The sequence below is a fragment of the Ctenocephalides felis genome, unplaced genomic scaffold (assembly GCF_003426905.1).
Source record: "Ctenocephalides felis isolate EL2017-DRISC unplaced genomic scaffold, ASM342690v1 CF-g0.4_SCAFFOLD_01170, whole genome shotgun sequence".
Lineage (NCBI taxonomy): Eukaryota > Metazoa > Arthropoda > Insecta > Siphonaptera > Pulicidae > Ctenocephalides > Ctenocephalides felis.
The window spans coordinates 15,866,551-15,892,817 of record NW_020537324.1 but is presented as its reverse complement, the minus strand read 5'-3'; the positions used below and the strand labels follow the sequence as shown (position 1 = coordinate 15,892,817).

Below are 26,267 nucleotides of genomic sequence, written 5' to 3'. Positions count from 1 at the left end.
TCGTGATGTGGTCAAATATAATGAATTTTAAATACGGATTACATAAATTTAGTGCTACAGAACGCAGTGGAAATATTTCCAGATGATATGCCAAGAGCTATTATATGTAGAGGTGAAGATTAGAAAAAAAAATTGGAACCTATGTTTTTAGTACAAGATTTATTATAAGTTTTATCTTTCATTTTGTAATAATATATTTGTAATTCAAAGTGAGATAGATAAATTAAATATTTGTGTTGAAAATGCTTTAAAAACGACATATTACATATGTGGCCCTTGATTGTTTTGATGGGTAAAAATTCTCAATGCCGATTCAAAACTAAATGTAAATTAGTGATAAAATTATCATCTAAATTACTGACATAAAAATATATAAAATAACCGTGTTATCATTTATCAACTACTGAAAAATTTAAACTACCGCAATATATCGATTTTATCACCTAAGGATGAATAAAATAAGCAAAAACCTATTAAGCAAATTCATTAAAGAATGATAATAAATTAAATACGTCTTACATAGATTACCACCCTTACTAGATATTGTTTATTGCTTTTCCACAAATGTATAAATTGTTTTTTTATATATCTGTATACAATGTCCCTTTTCGGCCGTCTATTGTAAATTCATCAAATTTACTGAATGTCCTTTACTGGACAGTTGTAAATAAAAGAGTTTATAATAAAATATATCTGCAAAGTTTCTAAAGCTGTAATTATAAAAATAATTCTAGTTTACATTAATTATCTTCAAAGATTTGAATTAATATAACACTTGAGGTTATGAATTTCTGAATTAATTAGCATCCGACACTCTAATAAGATTCACAAAGCCAAGGATATAAAAAATAAAAAATACAATGTCGGCAGCAATAAAGCTCAAGTATGGGTTTTACGTCAATTAAGAAAATTAACATTTACTTCATCCAATTATTAAATTCTCTTGGTTTGAGAAAATCAGATATTCTTTCGTAAGAAAAATGATGAAGTGATAGAGGAATATTGATTTCTTATTAGCGAGTATTATTAAACGTTGTAACGGAGAAAAGATTTTATATAGGATTTATTGAAGATATTTAAAAATAAAACAGAAGACTTTCAAGTTGATCTTCATTAACGATTTGAACGTATATTTTTACACTATTTGCATACTTTACTTAATAATCGTTTGCTATCGTATATACCGATTTTTAGTGCAGAATTTATAGTATATTATCATCCTAAAAATGGTTCAATTACATGCAATTACAGTCTTTGCTAATTTTGTAAAATTAATTATATCCGTGCAAAAATTTCTAGGAATTAATACGACAGACTTGATATAAGAATAAAGTTCGTTGCAATTTTTCAAGTCTTCTAATTCATTAGATCTGTTGCTCCGTGTCTCTGAACAACCGATGGTACCATCTCTTGCCAACGAACAAGTATACTAAAGCATTCCCTCACGGAAATGAATATTTATGAGTCCAACTCATCCTACAAAGAACAGAAAAACGACATGGAATAACGTAATAGAATGAACTGGAAATCGCCAACTCGTTTCTTGTATGCTGGTAATGACAATTAATTCGTTGCGGAGATCGATATTGGTCAGTAACAGTGGTGTTGTCGAGCCGGAATGCGCCGGAACGTCGTTCCGGCAAATCATTTTTGAGCCGGAACGCGTTCCGGCAAGAAAAAATATAAAAACATCGCTACATACAGAAAATGATTTAATAAGTAAATTTTATACGTTATTATTCAACTAATTTTTATTAAATGTTATTATTGTAATAAACATACATATATGTGCACAAAATGGGTTTTGTAATAATTTTTGTTTCTTTCCTTTTTGAACGGAACTGGAAAAACATGAAAATCGGTTTTAGAACCGGTTTTTAAATTTTAGCGTTCCGGCAAAAAAATATTAGCACAAAACCACTGGTTTTATCAAAGTCGTTTTTAATTTAGTAACAAATTGAGGTGTATGAACTTCTTATAGAAAAAATAATATTTATAAATTAAATCTTACATTCATTCGCATTTCTTATACGCTAACATCTACATCATAGGTTTCTATTCATGTATGTTTATAGCCTTACGTGTGCCTATACGTTGCATTCTATACTACACGCCTTACATCTGTACCATACGCTATATTTCATTATATACTCTCAAATCCCTACATTGTATACCGAATACACCTAACCTATATCTACTATATATCCTATTACCTATAATTTCCCTTACACACTACATTAACCCTACCGAGATTCGAACCCGGGTCCGCCGCGTGGCACGCGACGACCTTATCCACTACACCACCGTAACGCTACAATCAACCGTCTTTTTTCGCGTGTCGTCGCGCCACCTTAGTATTAATTACCTAATTAATTAGAAAATGACCAGCGGAAACAACAGTGCGTCCTATATTATATTATTGGTGGGGGTATCCGATAGGGTAGTGGTTAAGGTGCGCGACTTCCACGCGGAGGTCCCGGGTTCAATTCCCGGTATAGGCAATAGATAGGTAGAGATAATACATAGGGCGTAAGGTAAACCTATATAATATAGGTGAATATATAAAGTAAGAAGTAAAAGGTCTGTAGGTATATAATAAGTTAATGACGGTATAGGTATCTCACGGTATGATAGATAATAGATATCTATCTATGATATACAATAATATATAATAGTATAGTATGATAGGTAATAGATTATCTATCATATTACTAAGATAAGTCTTATAAAGTATTGTAATAAATCTTGAGTACGTTTATATCATAATAAATACATGTAGGTATTAATGAATACAAATAATACCAGAATAAATATGATTAATGTCATTGAAGAATGTAAATTATGTACTCAATGATTCCCTCATACTTGTACAATTTAATGTATAGACTAGCTGTGTATAATAGAGTTAATTATATAAAAAGTCAATATATTAGATTTGTGAGTTCTTATCGAAATATATCAAATTTTTTGAACCGGTTTATGAACCGGATTTTAAATTTTAGCGTTCCGGCAAAAAAAATATTAGCACAACACCACTGGTCAGTAATCATGAAACCATTTGAATACAATATCACTGGCAGATAAAAAATATAAGTAGTTTTTGTTTTCAGAAAAAAGTAGTCAACCCTTCAAAATTTTTCAGTTTATCAAGCCTTTTGGAGATCCGTAAAAAAAGATGAAAATGGGAATTCAGTTTTTGCGAAAACGTAGCATCTGGTTGGATTGATCCGAAAGACATTCGATTCGAATCAAATGCTGATTAGTATACGACAAAGACAATTCTAGTCGTTTCGGAGATACTGAGCAAAAATTGCATAAAAATTGCAGTTTTTAAAAGAATAAAGTATTCGATCCAAACAACATTTTTCTTGTACTGACAGAAAAAAAATGTTCACACTTTTGCAAAGGCTGGCTAAACGGTTGCAAGTTGCAGGAAAAAAGTTAAAAATTTGACATTTTTTGGCTTGAAATGTTTATTATTTATCATTGATATTTTTCCGAGAGAGGTAGAGAGATAGAAAGATGGATACGTAGACTGGTAGAAAGGTAGAGAAATAGACAAGTAGGCAGGTCGACTGATAGGCAGATCTAAGAGTGGATAGGTGGACAAGTAGGCAGGTAAACAGATGGACAGGTAGGCAGCTACAAAAGTAGATTGTACTTGAACAGGTAGGCACTTACACAGCTACACACTTAAGACAGATGGACTGTTATACAGGTCGATCATATACCAATCAACTATTTGTAGGTACAACTTGCATTAAGGCAAAATGTCACTTATACCGAGTTAAATTACTGAATGAATATAAATATTATAACGTTTGTTTTGACCAACATGAGTTTACAATTATGAGTCCTACGTAAGAAGACTCCTATGTAGGAAGTCTTAGGACAAAAAAATCAACTTTCAAATGAAGTCAATTCTCAATTTCTTTGTATTGCTATTAAAAGATGTTTGGATTAAGTGGCGACTCAATTACGTTGCCAACATCTGGAATTGTCCATCTTCTCTTCTATTCGACAGACTTTTCGCACCGCACGGTTGACGTCGATTAACAAAATGCCCGCAGAACTAATGAGAACTCGACGTGAGAAAACAAATTTACTTAATGTGCGCCAGAGATGAGAACAGTACGTCGACTATCAGGGGAAGAAGTAAGACTGAAAGCTGATAGACGATGGTAACCAGCAAAGTTGTAAAGAACCAAAAGAAAAAAGTTCCAAAATAATACAATCAATTACTACATATTGATTTAAATACTTTTAGGTAAATTATTTCTTAAATCAAGTAGCAATTTGTATTATTCATTTCCTAAATCAATAGATAATATGTGGATAATAGATGGACTGTATATGAATATTAGATATAAATAAAATAAAAAAGATTTGTATTTGTCTTTGAATTATGATTTCTTTGCTATTGTTCCCTGAATATAAAAACCTATCAAAATACAAAATAATCAGTAAAACAAAATTATTTTTAGAACTATTATTTTTTAATCTAGAGTATAAAACAGAAGTATCTGTTACGGTATAACTAATTAGACACATATCAAACAAACAACTATCTGACTAAACCAGCAAATTCATAATTGTGGATGTGTTTTTTATTGCTTTTCAAAAATTTATCACCAGGTTCTTTTTACGCCAGACCGGGGTGAAATGAGACGACCAGGTGGCAAACAGGTTCAATGTCTACTTTTAATTTTAAAGGAATTTCACGAAATAATACCTGCATTATTCAATCAATGCAAAATATAAATTTCATTTATATATTTTTCATAGAAATAACACTGTGTATAACCTTGATCTAGTATTTTTAGAATTTATTATCAGCTGACCTGGAATAACTAATTTGTAAAATTGATCTTTTTAAATTAATTTACGATTTTTTATTGTTTTCTCCATTGCCAGTTAAAGGTTTACTTTTTCCTTTTTACCCCACACACGTGTAAGCTTTCATAAAACAAAACAGTTGAATCTAACTTAAAATTAACAATACATTTTATAAAACAATTAAATACCGTGTACTTAAAAATTATATTAAGGTCTCCTTAGCTAAACAACTGTGCTCACAACCAAAAAACTAACAACCCTAAGTAAATATTATGGAAAAATATTATGGATATTCTGTTACCTGCCGATAGTAAGGTGATGGCTAGTTACACATCTTTAACTAGACCTAACTTCAATTTTCAAATAGTGTTGTTAAACAATTCTTAACTTCACATGTTTTAGAGATATCGATTGTGGATATTACACCCCCGGATTATTAGGCTCCGTTCTACCCTATTGTTAAATTAAAAATTAACAATCAAAAAATATCGTAAATATAAATTAGCATTCTCCGTTTTGTTACTGGCTTGTCTTCTAAATTTGTTATTAGTGCACGGTCAAGAATCGCGCCCAGTTGAAAGGAAGGAAGGCCATTACCCATTAGTTAGAGTGCGAAGCGTTTGACGCGAGCGATGCAAGAAAGCTCTAATGCAAAAGCGTGTCCGAGAGACAATGGATGAAATTAACACTTGAAGTGAGCAAACGATATCGCAGCCGCCGTTTGACTTTCAAATTGAAAATTCAATTCGATCGGAGACAGGCAATTAATTAATGGGCTACGACGGGCCATAGCATACAAATTAAATTGTAGACGATGGAATCGATTTTAAAATTATTTTGTACGGAAATTCGATAATCGTAATAGGCGAAATAATTAACGGTAATTGAACGCTGATTGCGTAATAAATGGATCACCAGTTTAATAAACTATGATTCTTTGATCGTTATAATCCATGCTAATATCTAATATATCCATACTAATAACATATGGGCAACTAATTTCTTGCAATTAATATTTTTATCCTGTAAGTGTAAATAGATTCTCATTAAGTGTATTAATGAATTTATTCTGAGCTACCTATTAAAGCGATATTGGAAGATGTACAGTGTGAAACCGCATTCACCTCAAATAGTTTTATCCAATTGCTTTCTGAGAATTCGATTTCTAAACAAATAGGTGCGAATTCGATGCAGCCGGTCGTTTCGGTGCATTGACATTCTTCTAGAGAATTGCGTGAAATTGCGAGCTCTTTTAACCAAAGAGCTGATAATTCGTTTGAAAATAATCTTGATAAAAGACTATAATATTAATTAATTTATTGGTGCATTGCAATGAACAAAATTCTATAGAAAATAAATAATTTAAGCAAATATGTAGCAAATTCTTAGTTATGAATATTTTATAATAAAATGAACAAAGCAGTCTTCTCAACTGCAAAGGGGGTGAGACATTAATGTAGGTAAGTATAATGAACTTTATATTAAGGGAGTATTCTAGTGTAGAAGCACAAATTTTAAGCTATTTTTAAAGCAACACAAAAAAGCAATACATTTCTTTATACACTAATATTTTGCAGTGGAGGGTCACAAAACATGGGCAAGTGATTATACCCGCGATTACAACCTTCCTAGTAAACCGAAATTAACATTATCCAGAATGATGTTGCAAAGGCTGAAATTAAGTTAAAAAAAAATCTTTTTGGCAAAATGGCGAATGTTTGAAAAAAAAATCATTTTCTTACCACTTTTTTGAGTTTCTCGAATTTTTTTTAGAAGTGGTAAAAATTGATATTTGGGGATGAAGCTAGTATATGCCTGAGACAAGTCTATAAACATTTTCTCTAAATTTTTTTATTGAATTGACTCAGTAGAACTCGAGAAATTGTGGACATCGTATTGAAAAAGACAGTTTTGAGAAAAACTTTGTTTAAAGTTTCGCGAAAGTAAGAAAACAGTAGACGATTATCACGCTCAAATAACCGTATCTCCGAAAATAATTTAAGTTTCAAAAAATCCTTTCGTACACATCTTTTTAAATAGTTGAGCTTTAAAATGAATTTTTTGGAATTTCTACTAATTTTTTTGGAATTTCAAATAAATAATAAACAGTAAATATTAAAAGGTATCTTACATTTTTAACGTTCTCCTACGTTTGATACATTTGAGCTTCTATAGTGAAGAATGACAATAACCAACATGAATGGTTTCGTACAAGATTTTTTATCTAGTAAGAAAAGTATATTTGCTTAACTGTTAAGTGTATGCATGTATAATAGTATGTTTATAACTAAATATTTATTGGTATTTTCAGAATATTTTGATGTAAATAAAATATCTAATATATATAGAAAATAAACATATTTGAGGTTTGCAGTGTGAAATGGTATCGTTAAATCTCATATACTAACCTTTTTTACTTGAATTGAAGTTTAAATAAATTACTTGGTATAGTATAATACTGCTCCACTTAAGTACATATGTACATTCTCTGTGAAATATATTTTTATGAAAAAAATGTATTCTTTCTATATCAACAAGATTTATCTAAAGTAATAAAACTGCAAGTCCCCCATTCAAAACCCCGCAATTGTTCCTCCTAGCCCTTTAACTAATTCCCGCGCACCCTTTTTCCCATCACATGGGCGACCCGTGAGTTATTGCGCGGCGGTAATGAAACAATATACAGCAAGAGATTTTCGCAGCGATTTCATTGCCGTGTAATGGCTCCTAGTCTAATTTCGACGGTGATTCGACGGTGTCGTTTCGGAAAATTTTCGCAGTCGGCGGAAAGAATGATCTTCCGTCGCTCGAACCGTGATTGACTGGATTACGGGAGGAAAATACAGGAAAAGCTAAGCGATAAGGAAATTCAACTAGCACTTATGCTAGTTGTTATTTTGATTGAAATTTATTATCGTCTTATTACCCTTGCAATGATAATATATTTAAATGCGTTTCCTACTTATATCATTTAGTATCATTTCATAAAATTTGCAATAGTTCTGGCATGAACTAGTTTTTAGCTTTTGCAAATTTGTTTATTATCGTGATTGATTTTTTTTGCTTATGTTAATCAACGGGATATTTTTTGGATAAATTGTATTTATTATTTACTGTATAAATACCTATATAAATCATTGTTAACAGAAAATATAATAGTTTTTTTATGATCCCAGTGAATAAGTGGTAATAAGTTGAATTTTGACAAAAATGCCTCGTCTCGCGGCATTAACTATTTCTCTGAAAATAGTCAATAAATTGAAAAACTACTTGTTAGTAATGAACACTATCGAAGTACTTTATATAAAATTTACACTATTAATTTCAAATATGCGATATTACACGAGTAAAAAAACTTTGAAATTAAGCCTTGCCAAATAGTGAAAATTTACTGAACCACTTATTTACTGGAATGACGGATGATCCAAGACGCCTTAGATCACAAATTTAATAATTTACCTATAAATTTTATAATCTCTATATTGACAACGTGAGAGATTCGATAAGAATGTAAAATTGCATTGAACGAAAAATGTGATTAATATATCTATTAGAAAGAAAAATGCACTTACCTATCGTAGTAGTAATCCCTGAAAAAGAAAAAAAAAATTAATTAATATGAACATATTGAATGATTATAAATAATATTAGTATATTATGATAACATTTACAAAATGCATTACTTTCTTTGCTAAAATGTTTGTTAAACTTAAATAGTGCATAGTTAAATTAAAAAAAAAATTATAAAACTTGCAAAATATTGATATACTAAGAATACAAATGTTAACAGACAAGTCAATATGTTGTTGTTAAAGAAAATAATAAAATTAGGAAATTTTATTTTCATTAAGAAATCATTAGGTCTAATATAATATTATTATATTAATTGTAAAACTGAGAAGATCTCATTGGAGTTCTTCTTAGGCATCGCTCTTGAATATTGTCAATTTAGCTCATAGGAATCTCTATGTATTTCTGATTGCTAAATAAAAGAGAGTTAAAAAAAGTAATCATTAAAAACAATTGGACGGTTTGTAAAAAAATACAAAAAAAAAAAATACTATATCGTATATAATAGAAATGGATATAGTATTGCCCCAGGACAAATCTAAGTTAAACTCCATGTCGATTAAGGCAAGAGTGTGAAAAGTATCTGATTGCCATTTCACACAGCAGTGCCAGAAATGGGCTATTTTCAATTGGCTACATCTTTTTGATCAGTAATTTTATTATAAAATTGATATCACTAATGCATGATATCAGGTCAGAACAGAGCAGAGGTTCGAACTCACAACCCTGTCCACATGATGTAGTGCGCTTAACCGTTACGCCATAGAACACCCTCATATATATTTATGTAAATAAATATATATATATATATATATATATATATATATGTTAAGAAATATTCACTGAAATCATTTTCCAGCACTAACAACAAACTGATTTTATTCATGATTGATAATAGAGGATTGTCGCCAAACTTATCTCGAATTTGAATGGGTATTATACATAATAGATGGAGGAATGAATAACGGAACTATAGAGCGCATCTCAATAACGTCGAAAATGACTAGAGATCAACATAAAATAGAGTGCGTTCCGAGATTTCTATGCTTTATAAAGTTATGTGCATCCATTCCATACAAATTCAGGAACGGATTGAAACTACAAACGAATACTAACATCATTCGAATACAAATTTCATTTATTTTTATAGCTTAAAACGCTGCATTATAGAAAATCACAATTCTATGATTATTTAGATCAGAATTTGAATTAATTTAATTCTGCCTTATAACGAACAATGGAAAAGTAAAATTCGCAATGTTTCATAAACATAATTATGTAAAATATTAATAACAATTAACATTGAGACTTGCAAAGGTAAAGCAAATTGATTACAGTAATACGGAAACATTTCTTCTAAACCACTTTTACTTTTATATATACGCATCATCATTTGATATTTATTATCATACATTGTTACTATAGAATTTATTACCTATTATATGAAAATAAGTCGAGTTTTCTTTCCTGACGATATAACTCCAGAACCCCGAAACGATTTCGACGATTTGGCATTCGTTGGAAAGGTCTCGGACTCCGTGAGGTTTATAGTAGAGAAAATTGAAGAAAGATTTCAACAGAAAAGCGAAAAACTTATGTTTCCACATACTCTGATACTTAGCATGTACAACAAACTAATATTTTTTGTTTGACAGCTACTCATTGTTCTCTGCTCAGTTAATTTCATGTGACAAACCGGGATTGTGTTCACTGTGAAATTGTGCAGAAAAATAAAAAAAAAGTTATTCATTTCCTAACATTTCATTTGGAAACCCTCAAATCAATCACGTGTATTGTGCGAATTTTTGTTCAGTTTCAACAGCAGGCAATATTTTTCTTCATCTTTTAATCGCCAAACAAAATGTTACATAAAATGAAACCATCTGATGGTGGTGAAACGGTGTTCGCCCGGTTTGCTAGTGATTAATAAAATAATTCAGTCTCTATTACGTCTTTTTCAGTATGTGTAACAGTATTTAGTCAATTTTTATTTTGTTGAAATGCGTACTAATATGAAAAATTATAAAAATTGTATTATACCAGGCTTAGTTCGGCAGTCTAAACAGTTGTCCCATCTTTATGTGATGAATTTTATTATTACAACTTCTGCAATGGTGATGAATTTTTATATAGAGAAATGCTTAGGTAATGACTACTTTCATTTGGGAAGCATCACTTTCTATATTTCCAGGTGAAAACCGATGTGAATACTGCTAGGCATAAGGATGAAAGAGGCGGATATCGAAATTGGGACCTCTGGTTGTAATCTCATAACTCTAACCACTTTTCCACGAAAAAGCCATACTATATGAAACAAATAACAACTAATGAATAAGCTACACTTCATTTCCTAATAAAATCAATACCATGTATTAAGATAAAAATTGATCTGAACGAATGCCAATTTAATTTTGAAATTTATATAAAATTCAACCCTGCAACGATATTGCATTGCTTCTATCCCTTCTATTTTCTAGTCATTGCCATTGATGTCTCAATACCTTCTTATATACATTCTAACATACTAATACGCATACCGACCATAGCAAGGCATAGGATGGCGTGTCTGAGAACGTGAGCCCGTCAAGTCTTTGCGCTGCACAGAAGATTGACACGTAGTTTTTGTTTAGCTCGGCATAAAAATAGAGACGACTTTTTAATACAATATCTGATACAATGTTGCAAATGGTAAAATGATATTTTTATACTTTCACAGAATTATTAATAAAACTATACACTATGCATGGTCTATGGAGAACAGAAAGTTGATGGTTTTAATTATATCTTTTTTTAAATGAATGCACCAGTAAAATAGTAATAACAAAATCAGGACGAAATTATATATATATATATATATATATATATATATATATACATATGTGTATTTATATATTAATAAATAAGTCGGGTTTTCCTTCCTGACGATATAACTCCAAAACGCACGAACTGATTTCGGCAATTTTGCATTCGTTCGAAAGGTCTCGGGCTCCGCAAGATTTACAGCTTAAATTAGTGGTGCATGGCATCGTGCCTTAATGCAAATTGATGGAACTTCACGCACCGTAATTAAAAATTCGAGTAATGACATTAGTGAGAATTATCAGAATTATGCTTGGGTAAGTCAACGTTGCTCGTTTCCACAAAGAATAATGATGTACACGCACTGAATTTTACCATTCAATCAAATAGCTGGCGATTTGGTGACATACCAATGATTCCGCCTAGTCTTCCGTTTGACTTCACACGATTGCAGTTTCCAGTTCGCCTTGCGTTCGCAATTACAATTAACAAGTCTCAAGGCCAATCGCTTAGTGTTTGCGAGATAAATTTCAAATTGATTATTTAAAAAATCATTGTTTTTCACATGGGCAGTTATACGTTTCCTTTTCACGAGTTGGGAAACCATCCGCTTTGTTTGTGTTATCGTCAGACCATATATAAGTAGATTTTTTAAATCGATATTATTTCGTATGCTTCTGTTTATATTATCTATTATTAATAATTTACGTTCTTGGTATAGTTATTATTATAGTCTGTTTGGTTTAAAATATTCAGTCACCGTTCCCTAGCGCAATTAAAATCATTTTACAAAAATTCCTTACCATTACCGCATTAAAAATTAAAAAGAGCGATGAATTTTTGACGAATTTCATGCCAAATTATCAAAAGGGTAAGCATGATGGACGAATGTCAATTAGCCCACAAAAAACTCAAGTGCCAGAGTAGAAAACACAACCACTTCTTCGCCGAAGTCATTTTCCGACAATATAGAAATAAAAAAGCGAATAAATTTTGACGCGAGGGAGCTTACGACGAATCATTTGTCTTGCCGAAAAATTCATTTATGAAGCAAAAAATATAATGGAAAAATGCAAATATATTTTGATAATTTATTGGCTGCAATTTCACAACAATAACGGCACAGGTGAATATTTTTTCCCTGGCTATTAAATGTAAATGTTTTAATTATGCGGAATGGTTTGTAATTCATTTTCATTGAATTCTTTGAACTGAACTCATGAAATTTATAATTATATTTGCACAATACATATAACTGTGATAAATTTAAAAATCTTGAATAAAAGATACACACCAATTTACTATACACAAATTTATATTTATAGAAAAATATGCAAAAAGTCAACTGTAGGTGAACAAAATTAATATTTATATTATATTATAATATATTTTAATAGATGGTACTCATATAAAATTTATTTATAATAGGTATATAAAAATGTATATAATATGTTTTGAGTAAAATAAGTTAATTGTACTTTTTTTTTTACCCTACATTTAAATGAACTCGCCAATAAATTTTGCATTCATATTATCTCACATACTTTTTATGTATATATTTGCTTTTTAATTTGATCTATTATATTGTATTATTAAGTTATATTTAGGAATATATCTATTTAATCATTAGTTTCAATTTAAAATTAATTAAAATCCTAAAAAAAATAATCCTAAGCTATCATAAGGATAGGATTCGTCGTGGCGAGTTAACGCGTTGACTTTGTATGGACAGGGTCGCGCGTTCGAATCCCTGACATTGGGCGGCGCGATGTCCATTTTCAATTGAAAATATAGATAAAAAATATGTTTCAAATTAAAAATAAGCCCATTTCGGGCACTGCGGTGTGAAATGGCAATGGTAAACCTCTCACACTATTCTTCCCTGAAGCAAGTTGGAGTTTAACTCAGCTCACGGACCTGCCCTAGAGCAGGACTACCCATTAATTATCATAAGAATTGTGTTTAATGCCTAAATTCTATTTTAATATATAAATATTTTATTTATATTAATTTATTTAACAATTAAACCACTTTTCGTAAGCCAATTATATTTTAAAATGTTAGAAGATTATAAACTGTATTATTATACAAAGTTACCATCAAAATTATTTTATTAAAAAAATCTCGTCGTCCGTAAGTCTCGTAAGTATTGTCGTCCTTCGAATAGTTTTTTATTTTTCAAAATTGATTAAGGGTTTTTGGTAAAAACATGGATGAATTTTTTACGCTTATCTGTTAATTTAAAAAAAAATGGCTCAACTGATCGTAACACAAAAGTAATCAACGTGAGTCTTTTTTGAAATCGGTGCAGCGGCTTTGACGAAATTTCATATTATACACATACATAAGCAATTTTCTCAATTTTTTAATCAAACTTTCAAATTCAACTTTTAATTCAGAGTGACTTGTAAATTCGAGGAAACAAAAATAGTAAATTGCATTTTCTGGTAAAAACAAACTTTTTTGAAGAAAAAAAAATACAAATATCATTTTTCATTCCGTAATTATTTGAAAAATTAAAATGATTTCCGGTGCAATTTCAATCCGGTGCATCTTATGCTCCGGCAGCAAAATTCAGCTGAATTTCGGAATTCGAGAGTGGAAAGGGTTAAAATTAAATTGAGAATATTTGTGGTTTCAACGTGAACATTGATTTGTATAAATCATGTCGCAAACCCAAAAATTGATATACTTTAGAGTATTATCTAAAATCCTGTAACCCACTCTAAAATTTCGCACTCAATTACCTTTCTGACACGATAATTCCAGAAATCTTCACCGCAAGCACTCATAATTACGTTTTAATTCAACGATCTCTTTTGTTTGGCACACTCCATAGATGTTCGCACATCCTGCGACACTACACGTCATTACCAGCGAACGGCAGAGAGTTAAGTAGGACGACGTGATGAGGAGCATCTCGATGAAGGATGAGTTTCGTCAACCAATATTTGAGAGGCGAGGGAAAGCACAGATCGGATTATTAGGAGTGCTTGACATATGCCAGGCTTGACTTGGACACGACTAGCCACTCTGGATCAGACTCTATTAACATATCATACGATGAATGGGATAGGAGATGAGTCGGTATTATTCCTGAGTTTCCACTTAGTTTTTGCGAACTGGTCGGTGGACATTGGAAATTTATTATAATCATGAAGTTATCTGCTTGTTGTGTGATATTAAAGTTGACAAAAAAAATTGAAATTGTATCACCATATTTTAGAGATACTGTATATCTGTAAATGCTTATTCTCAACATTTCTACTATGTTTTTTGGGAAACATATCAACATCAACTGATTTAAGAATTTTAAATAACATGTATGGCAAGGCAAGGCATGAAAGGTCCAATTTAACTTTGTTCAATAATATTGTGAAAACCAAAACAATTATATTATAAAACTAGCTGTACCCGTTCACGCTTTGCCGTGATTAAGTTTAAATTAAAGGTGTGTATTTGTTAAATATATTTTAACGTTACTACTATCTGTTCAACAATTTGTCTACGAAGTTACCTATCAACTTATTAATCAATCTATAATTTTACCGGCTTACCAATTTACCTATCAACCCGTTTCACATTTCTACCAATTTACCTGTCGCCTGTTCATCCATCTTGTGTTTTGTCTATCTACCAGTTGTCCTATCTACCATTTTACATATCCTCCAACTTACCTGACCACCACCTTATCCAACAAATTACTTTTTCATCAATTTAATTGTCTACCAATTCACCTGTCTATCACTTTACCTGTCAACCTATTTGCCTATCAACCTGTTTATCAATACACCATTTTACCTGTCAACCAATTTACCTGCTTTCCAATTTACCTGTCATCTAGTTCTAAATGTCTACTAATTAACCTGTTCAATAATTGACCTGTTTAACAATTTGTCTACTAATTTACCTATCAACCTGTTTATCAATCTACCATTTCCATGGCCTACAAATTTATCTGTCATCCCATTCTACATGTCTACCAATTAACCTGTCAACCTGTTTATTTGTCTCCATATTAGTCTATCTACCAGTTCTCCTCTCTACCATTTTACATATCCTCCAATTTACCTGTCTACCAGTTTACCTTTATAAATTCTCTAATTCACCTTATTTATTTTCGCATTATAAAAAAATTAAAGCTCGAATTGATTATACGTTTTAGTTAGAAAACGTTTATATGTGAAAAAGAAAAGAACTGTTTTTAGGGTTTTTCCGGCAATTATTGTTCCTCGTCGTAACAACCATCCTTGGACTTCGACGAACATTTTAAAAAAAGTATTGGCCAAATTGGTCCAGGCGTTGTTGAGTTATGCGCTTACCAATACATTTTGCGATTCATTTTTATATATAAGAAGATTATAACACGAACAACTATCTGACTGTGCTCAGTAAAAATCCAAGCAAACTCATCATTCTTAAAATGTGTTTAATGATGTTTCACAAAAATTTGTAACCTGGTTCTTTTGCCCCATAGACGGGATAAATTGGGACAGATAAGACAAAACATCTAGAATGTTTCATTCTAATTTCAAAGGGTTTTTGCAAAATAATAGGTACATTATTCAATCAATGTACAATAAAAATTTCGTGGGTGCAATTTTTACAGAGATAACACTGTATTTATTAGCAGAATTGGAATAACAATTCATTTAATTTTTCTCTTGTAAAATTTACTTTTTTATTTCTTACATTTTATTTTTTACACCTTTGTCAGGGTGAAGGTAAGTTGGTCCCTGTTAAATCAGCCAAGTGTAAGCACTTATAGAGGAAATACAAAAAAACTGTTGATTTATCTTAAAATATTTTAATATATTGACCTAGCCATAGCCGCGAGATAAGGGCTTCGATTAACAACCATTAGATCTAGCCATTTTAGCCAGCTTGATATCAAGCAGTAGAAATATGAAATTTTATGTAGAATTATAAATCTCAAATACGATATAATATGCAAATATATTTTCGGATAATCATCAAAAAGAATGATCAACCACTTGGCTACTTTCTAGAGACACTAGTAAGTTCTGATTGCGGACAACAACAAATACTGATGTTAATTACATAAGTTAACTTGTAATATTTCTATCTAATATTTTTTATTGTAATTAATATATGTTAAATATAATTACTTTGTTTTCATAGATATAATAGGCACTGATATTAATTAGAACATATCAGGCTTTTGCACATTAGTTTCTAGATTCCAAAATTTTGGTACGAGTTGCTTTTGATGTATATCTTTATATATTGATAAAGCGTAGAAATAAATAAATTGACAACCAACCAGTTTTATTTAGAAATTGTAAATGATTCGATAGATTCGTGCACGACGCCATCTCGATGGCATGGAATTCCTTCCTTACACGTGCCCGATGCGGGAAGGAGGTGATATATGACGACGGCGACTCTCAAGTGAAACTTGACTGGGTGTCACGGCATTAAAAATGATGTAAAGAGGATCATAAATTTGATACGATGCGCTGTCGAATAAGTCATCGATAATATCGAATAATAATAAATAATGCCGAAGGGAAAAACTAGTTTGGGAAAGTTTTGAGAATTGGTGAAATAGAGAAGTCAAAATTTAGTGCTGAATAGTAGAAAATGAAACTATATATATATATATATATATATATATATATATAAATTAGGCTGGTCCTTATTATAGATATTTCTGTATTTTCTTGCTCTCACGTGAAGCTCTGAGAAGCTCAAATGCTTCCAAAATGATAAAAAATTCTCTGAAAGTTTTAGCTCTTTTAACTTCGAGATAGACTGCACACCAACCAAAGTTTCGTATCGAAATAACACGGGTAAAATTACAATTGTTTTTTAGAATTTCATAACTTAGCGACAAATGAATCAAAATTTTAAGAAGCTTATTTTGATCATAAATAAATTGATATATTTCATAAAATAATTATTTACTTAGAAAAAGGAACCAAAAAACTTTGGTTTCAGTTCATGAATCCTTCTTTAATCCTTTAAATCAAAATTAGTTAGAGTAGTTTCTTCGTAACTAATAACTAAAAATTTTCTTTGGACTATATTTAAGAAACTTTATGATGATAGTCATCATTGTCTTAAAGAACATACTAAAATATTATAGGCCTACAAAAAGTGGTTGAATAATGAAAATTCATTTAACGTTTAGAATATTGGGTTATGCTTTCAGGACATAAAATCGCTTGTTAGTGCACTACATTTAGTATAAATATATATATTATAAGTAAGTTTGATTGAAAAATATATAATATTCGTATGACGTATTCAATTGAAAAGATATATTATCTAACTATTTCAATGTAAAATATAAATAAATATATTAAATAAGTGAAAAACTAACCATTTCTAATACTTTTATGAAATCCACAAAAGCCCGCATTAAAAACCTTCAAGATGTAATTGCACTTACACAACATGGATTACACGTTATTATATACAATATTTATATTTTATTATCACACATTTATGCAAAAAACAGCATTATAAAAGTTAAACTATAATTGTTTGTATCTAATCGGCGCCATTTTAATCCATCTGTCAAATGTGGGGGTGAAAGCAATGTTGACACCATAAGATTTTAACCAATGCGAAAAATGTACCAACAAAACAAAGAAATTGCATTAAATTTCAGATTTTGAATTTATGGTTATAGAAACTGTGTTTTTCAACTTGCTAGAAGGCAAATTACAGACTATTTTTATAATAATCATACTTTATTCATAAGCGCAGTAAGTTTTAATAAACAACTTCACACTTCAGGAGGAACTGTCAAGATCTACATATTTGAGAATATATATTTTATACCTTTATTCAAATTTAGAATTTGTATGGTCATAGAAATTGTATTCTTAAACTTGCCAATAGGCTAAATATAAAATACTTTAATAAAAATGACATTTAATAAAGAATTACAATTAGTTCAACAACTTCACACGCTTCAATAAACAACTTCACACTTCAGGATGAACTGTCAAACTCTACATATTTTTTTTGAAAATATATATTTTATATCTTTATTCAAATTTGTATAGTTATAGAAATTGTGTTTTTAAACTTGCCTTCGGGCTAAACTTAAAACTAGCTGTAAGTGGAATTCTGTCTTAAGGCAATTAGGGCATCGTGCCATTAGGGCAAATTGCTGGAACTTCCCGTACCAAAAATTATTATTTTTTTTTAAAACGATTAACATTTTTAAAAAAAAATTACTTTGAAAAAATAAGATTTTTGAGAAACTATAAATTGGACAAAAAATTAGTTTTTTTTTGAAAAAAAAATTAAAAAAAAAAAAAATTTTTAAAAAAAAAAATTTTTTTTTTTGAGAAAAATTTTGTTTTTCCTTTATTTTGACATATTGTGGAAGATCTGAACTTTTTTTTCAAAGCAATCGTAGTGCTTTAACTACATAGGGACAAAATATAAAGCGCGTAAGCGCCGCGTCGCTGTCTAACGCATAAGCATTGGTACGGAACCGATAGGAATGTTAACAAAATGTATACTTATTGTTAAAATCTCTATAAAATGTCTGATAATTTGATGTGCATATGTCTAATGATCATTTTTGACCGCCAAATGGCTCATTTTTTTACTTTTTCCTCTATATCTCCGAAACCGCTGGACCTACCTTCATGATAGTTGTATCGATTTTTCATCTTGTCAATGCAAATAAAATGTTTTTTGAATTATTAAAATCGGACGCTCCGTTCTCTTAAAAACTGAGTTACCGTTTTCGGAACTTTTTGCCCCGTATCTTCGGAACGGCTTGACCTGCCTTTGCCAAAAACTAATCAGCACGTCTCCTTATCAATACGGATCGAATGTTTTTTGAATTATTCAAATCGGTTGATCCGTGTTCCCGAAATCGTCGACGAAAATTTGTATCCGCACATACATACACACACATACATACATACACACACACATACACACACACACACACACACACACACACACATACATCCATTTTTTCTAAGGTATGCCAAAATGTTCAGAAACCTCTGAAACGTAAAGATATATAAAAATTTTCATTTTCGATTTTTTTGCGATTACTATAACTTGCCCTACGGGAAGTTAATAACTTGATAAAAATCATGCTTTATAAATAATTGCAATTAGTTTTCATAAACAGCGTCAGACTCAATAAGCAAATGTGAAACTTCAAAATGTCAAGAGTTTTATGTTTCAAACCATTCCTCTTATACTACCTATCTATTATATCGGCAATCGAACAAGACACCGAACTCATGTATTTATATTCAAGTAGCGTCTTTCGAGTAAACTAACTGTGCAAAACTATCTGGCCGGGCCGAATGGTACGTACTTCATAAACAACTGGTTTCATTTTATTACAAACTTTTATTGGTCTGATTTAGTGTTATGTTTTGTTCCGTAGATAAAATATTATGTCACCTATATTCTCTAATGCCCTGCGACGTTTTCAATAAGAACTTTTCTTCTTACGTGGAAGCGGATAAAAGAATTCATCCCCGTGGAAATATATATCACAAGTAGCGTTAGATAGGCGAATCAGTAAAAAAGCAGAGATGAGGTCGCGCTTGCACTTCTAGTTGCGCCTTTGAGAGGTATTTATAGAGAAAGGAATAAAATAATATTCAATATATATATACATTATACAGTTCCTCCTGAAGTGTGAAGTTGTTTATTAAAACTCACTGCGCTTATGAATAAAGTATGATTTTTATCAAAATAGTTTGTAATTTGCTCTTTAGCAAGTTTAAAAACACAGTTTCTATAACTATAAATTCAAAATCTGAAATCTAATGCAATAACTTTGTTTTGTTGGTACATTTTCCGCATTAGTTTAAATCTTATGGTGTCAACACTGCTTTCACCCGCACATTTGACAGATGCATTAAAATGGCGCCGATTGGGCACAAACAATTATAGTTTAACTTTTATAATTCTGTTTTTTTGCGAAAATCTGTGATAATAAAATATAAATATTCTATATAATAACGTGTGTATCTTGTTTTGTAAGTGCAATTACATCTTAAAGGTTTTTATTGCAGACTTCTGTGGATTTTATAAAAGTACTGGATAAGGTTAGTTTTTCACTTATTTAATGAATTCATTTATATTTTACATTGAAATAGTACCATATTATATCTTTTCAATTGAATACGTCATACGAATATTATATATCTTTCAATCAAACTTACTTATAATATGTATTTATACTGAATGTGCACTAACAAGCGATTGTTGTCCTAAAATTACAGCCCAATATTGCAAAGGTTAATGAATTTTCATTACTCAACCGCTTTTTGTTGGCCCATAATATTTGAGTATGTTCTTTTACCGTGATCACTATCATAAAGTTTCATAAATATTGTCCAAAGAAAATTTTCATTTATTAGTTACGAAGAAACTACTCTAACTAATTTTGATTTAAAGAATTAAAGAAGGATTCATGAACTGGAACCAAAGTTTCTTGGTTCTTTTTCCTAAGTAAATATTTATTTTATGAAATATATCAATTTATTTATGATCAAAATAAGCAAATGCAATGTTGTTCTTAAAAATTTGATTTATTTGCCGATATATATATATATATATATATATATATTTCGTACGATAATATAAGGTTGTCAAATATCTCCCTTCCGCTTTTTTGTATTATAAACCAAGAGCAAAAAAGCGGAAGGGAGATATTTGACAACCTAAAAAATAGTAAGTAAAAAGTAATATAATTAATGAGAGCAATTTTACAAAATATAAATTAAAGTATTAGTTATTAAAACTCTGCTGGTGAATATTTCTGACAAAATACCAGATCAATTTTATAAATGATGATAAAATCTTTGCACAAACATTTTTTATTTTGCATTTGTTAAATAATTTAGCTATTATTTCGTAAAATTAAAAATTGAACATTGTAACTATCTGCCTGATAGATGTCCCTTTTTACCCAGCCTATGGGATGAAAAGCGACAGATGACTAATTTGAGAAAAAATAGCTAAAAAACGTATATTTATGATTAAGAATTAAACGTGAATTTTATTGAACATAGTTCGATAGTTGATGGTTTAATACGTGTTGTGTGGAAATGTAGTTCATTTGGTTCACACCATAGGTACCCAAACTTGTTTGTGCCGTGGACCCCTAAAATATTTTTTGTTTTGTTATAGAACCCCTATATTAAAGGACCACACGTACCAGTTTCGCCGGAACAGTCGCGGATTTCCATCTACTAGTGATCCGGGGATATATTGGTACTAATTGGTATTAAAACAGATTGTACGTTTTCGAAAATGCATAATTCGATTTTGATGAAACTTGATACACATTGTTACTACACTTTACTAAATATTTGACAAAAATTTAAAGTTGAAACATTCAATAGTTTCTGAGATTTGCCGGGTTGATGGGTGGCAGGTTCCGCTCTCAATACTAGTATTGAAACAGATTACACGCTTTCAAAAATGCATAATTCGATTTTGATAAAACTTGACACATATTGTTATTATACTTTGCGAAAATTGTGATCTAATTTTAATGTTGGAACATTTAATAGTTTCTGAAATATTCGGGGTTGATGGGTGGCAGGCTCCGCTCTCAATACTGGTATTGAAACAGATTACACGTTTTCAAAAATGCATAATTCGATTTTGATGAAACTTGACACACATTTTTATTATACTTTACATATGTAATGGTTTTCTTTACTTTTTGGTTTATTTCTAAATATGCCGTGGACCCTCATTTTTATTTCGTGGACCCCCAAATTTTGTTTTCCCTGCCGTAGACCCCTGGGAATCCATGTGGACCACTTTGGGAATCACTGGTTTAGACAGTATAATTACTGACAAACAAATTGGACCTTTGTGTCCCACCCTACCCTATATATATATATATATATATATATATATACATACTGGTTCCTTTTTTACTGTACTTATTTTTTGGCAAAATAGTATAAAACAAAAGAAATGTTGAGAATGAAAAACCTGACGGTAAGCAAAAGCATTCAGGCCTGATTCTAATCATGATCATTATTTTTGAAGTAAATTATACAAAATAAATTAAATTATATTTTCACGCAAATATATGAAGCAACTTTCTTTTGAATGGTCCTTTTATATTACATGGCACAAGTTTTTCGGTCATACGTTGCATACAAATATTATTACAATATCAACAAATTTAGTTCCATATGTTCAGCTTCAATTTCGCTTTTGGTATTACGCCTGTTTCACACTATTTTAATAAAAAATATACTCCAATAAAAGCATTAATTGCCAAACGCAAATTTCGCATTTAGTTATACATATTTATGAGTTCACGCATAGACACACACAATCGTTATCAATACAATTACATTACATAGGACTATACAAATACTACATTTCGTGATAGTTTGTGGATCCGGAGGCTTGAATAATAAATAATCTGTTTCATGTTTATGTAATTGAATAATTAACATTTATGGATTGTTAGAATAACCGCAGGACGATAAATTCACGAGGCATAAATAATCGAATTGTAAGTGTGTAATAAATCACTACGGTATTGATCATTTGGGAATTAGATATACAAAGATGGATTTGAATTTGCCCTAAACTTGCCTTGCATAAATGATTAATATAATGAAAATTTGCTACTTTACATGATTTAGAGTTTCTTAGAAACATATTTATCAATAATAAATAAATATATTGTTTGTTTTCTAGTGTGTCAGATTGCATCTGGTAGAAAACCTGAAAATTTCGCAAACCGTATTTCAAAAACTTCAAAAATTATCTTATAGGCTGGAAAAATTCAAGTTAATATTTAAACTAATATCTATGTCGATATTTGAATTTTTAGAAAAAAAACTATATTAAAAAATTTTCTACCCGCTATCTCCGGCGAAAGTTTTTGAAAAGACCCATAGAGCTAGTTTTGCATTGTGACTTGTGACCCTATATTTTTTTCGAACAATTTGACCCGTTTGGCACACACACATATATATATATATATATATATATATATATATATAATATGAGACATAATACTAGATAAACAACGGTTTGACCGATTATGACCAAAAAAAAATCCAAAGAATTTCAAACGTGGTTGGAATGATGTGTAAGTTTTTGCTAATATTGAAGAAGTTTAGCTCATAGTCCCGCTAAAATATTCAACGTCATTGTATAAATTAATGAAATGCTTTCAAATTTTTGAAATTCGTGCAAGAGTTTATGAGAACACGTGGACAAAGGATCAAATTTCGGCTTACATACACACGCAAACATAAGATTTTTTCAATTTTAGTCTCAAACACTTTAGTATAACTTAAAAAATTGAGAAAACAAAATTAGGAAATAAGATTTTAAGGCGAGTACATAAACTTCACATATGGGAAGTTGACCCTTTTGCTACAAAAGTGTATTTCACAGCGTGTAGCGCTTTTGAACTGACCAAGAACTACGATATCAATAAAAATATAAAAATACGCTTCTAATGGACAATAAATTACAATAAAAGACAAAAATTCACCCGCATACATAGGTAGTTGAGTAGATGTCATCTAAGGACGCACAATAAATTATTTCAATTCAAATATTTCATATATGTAGGGAGGTCAATTTAAAATTCTATTTTTTATTTATTTTTTTATTTATTCATTCATAAGCAAGCCTTAATCAATAATAATAGATATTATTTCAGGCTCTTGTCAAGCTTATTCATAATTAATATTAAAAGGATAGTAATGTTATAATAATCATAGTAGCTGCACGAATTTCGCTTCTGAAAAAACAAGCTGAAAAAAGCATTCGAACATTAAATACAATGTTCATCATCAAGTTCATCATATTAAAGTCTATTTGACCACGAGTCAAGCCCAAAATTCTTGCACAAGGTTGAAAGTTATACTCATTTAAAACCGTAAAAATTTAAATCAATAAAATAGCAATAAAAACATGGTTGTACAGGCGATCAAATGGTCAGACTACATAGATAAAGGATAAGGATTATGCAAGAAAATAGTTATTGAAATCAAATTGAGAAAGTTCAGTAATGTCATATAAAGCTAATTATTTAAAAAATTTGACTAGGGAAGCATGAAATTTTTTGCTGTCTAAGTTTCGGATACTGAGTGGAAGTTTATTCATAAGCCGAATACCTAGACCGTCGATCGTATTGAAAGAGCTGGCTAAGTTATATGTGCGCGCCATAATAAGTTTGAAATTGCCCGCAAAGACCTGTAAATTATTTAATAAAAATTGGCATGAACATCATGCAATATACAATAATTATGATTTTGTTCTCAGATTCAAAAATCTCCGTCTCACGTATCACAATCAAAGTAGGAAGTCTTGCAGCTCCATATTGCCGATTCGATCATTGTTCCAAGATTACCATTTTCGCAAGTGTTGCCATGTCGTGCATTGCGCCGAACAATCACTTGTGCCGCTGATGTTGAGTGGAAATTTGCGATATTGAGAGCAAAACCTGGGCGAACGTGCACACACATATAGGATCAGCTGAAGAAAAGCTTTTGACGTAAAATTTCCGCATGCAGTTTGGAAATCAATAAGCTTCCAGTTATGATACACACGGCTACGGAATGAAAAATAAAGGATTTTTGAAGTACAAAGGCGTGTGATAATGAAATACTCTATTGTTGTTCATTCTATTCTAATCTAATTACTTGTGATCACTAGTATAATGTTTGTAACCTAACACATTAATTTAGAAGTGGATAAGACATAGAATTAGAGACAGTTTTAAAATACAGTACCAGTTGTTATTTTTTCAACATTATAAATTCATTTATAATTTTTTATCTTGTTGCACAGCACTTGTTCTTAGGTCAAACTTTTGGAAAAGTAACCACAAGGTTCCAGGTTTAAATTTTGCCTCCGATGGAAGTGATACCTGTCTTACCATAGAATATAGATCTAAATATGATTTCCAGTAAAAATACAGATATAACACTCTCAGTTAGAAGGGAAAACCATCAGGTTGCCGTCTGTAATAGCGATCATGAAATATAACTCTTTGCTAGTCATAACAACAACATAATAAACATTAACGTCTTATTATATTGTGTTGGTATAGTATTTGTTTGCATATAATTGCATTTTAGGGGGCACAACTAGTGTGAAATTTTCAAAAAATCGAATTTTCAATTTTTCCATATTTCGATAGGTTATACATTTAAAAAAACATACCAATATTTTAAATTGATATCTTAAATAGTTTTTGAGTTACAGTCATTTAAAGAGTATATATATATATATAGTTTATAGTACAACGATCATTTTATCTTTAAACGCATTTTTCTCAAACCAGCATTTTCTGAATTTTCTGCAGCGATTACTCAAAAACAAATGATCCAATCACTATAAATTTTTTTACACGTTCTATATATAGTTCTCCGTAAAATGAACTATCGATTTTTTGATCGAATCAAAAATCGAAATTTGGCAGTCCAAAAACGACCAACATTTTGGGTAAAATTCGACTTTTTTTTAAAACGCCGCCATTTTGTCAATTTTTGATTATTTTTTTTTATCGTAAGTCATTTTACAGATAATATTATTTAGTTTTATGAGTTTTTTTTTTAATTTCATCCACGTAGAAAACCGGAATCACTGCAGCAGTGAAGGGCCTTTTTTTCGCGCGGTTGGAGATCGACGATAACTTAAAAAATATTTAATTTTTTTCTTCAAAAATTATACTATGTATTTTTAAAATATGTGTAAATATATTCTTAAAGTTTTGAAATGATTGATAAAGTTTTTTTTAATATAAATTCCCAAAAATCACTTTTTTTAGGCGGTTACACTAGTTGTGTCTCTTAACGCTTAACGGACGGGCTAAAAAATGTATTGGCTTTATTTTTATATAAATCTTGGTAACTTATATGTCGACATTATTCTGAATGATCTCTTTCCAAAAGCTAATTCTCTGAATCCATGCATCCCTTATAATTTCACCAAATCAAATCGTATTATCGCTCCCATAGGATTGCTATCCCTTATTATACGCCATACGCGTATAAATGCATGTATAAACACGATTTGTTTATGCGCTCTCGCAATATTCAAAA

The 26,267-nt window shown here is 30.3% G+C and overlaps 1 protein-coding gene across 1 annotated transcript in view; it reads right to left on the bottom strand.

The window, feature by feature from the left end:
- The window catches only part of LOC113366368, a 173,226-nt gene that overhangs the window by 133,457 nt on the left and 13,502 nt on the right, over window positions 1–26,267 (bottom strand). Inside the window, exon 2 of the mRNA XM_026607968.1 lies at window positions 8,409–8,426. Within this exon, the coding sequence (XP_026463753.1) occupies window positions 8,409–8,426 (18 nt within the window). The remainder of the gene's footprint in view (window positions 1–8,408; window positions 8,427–26,267) is intronic.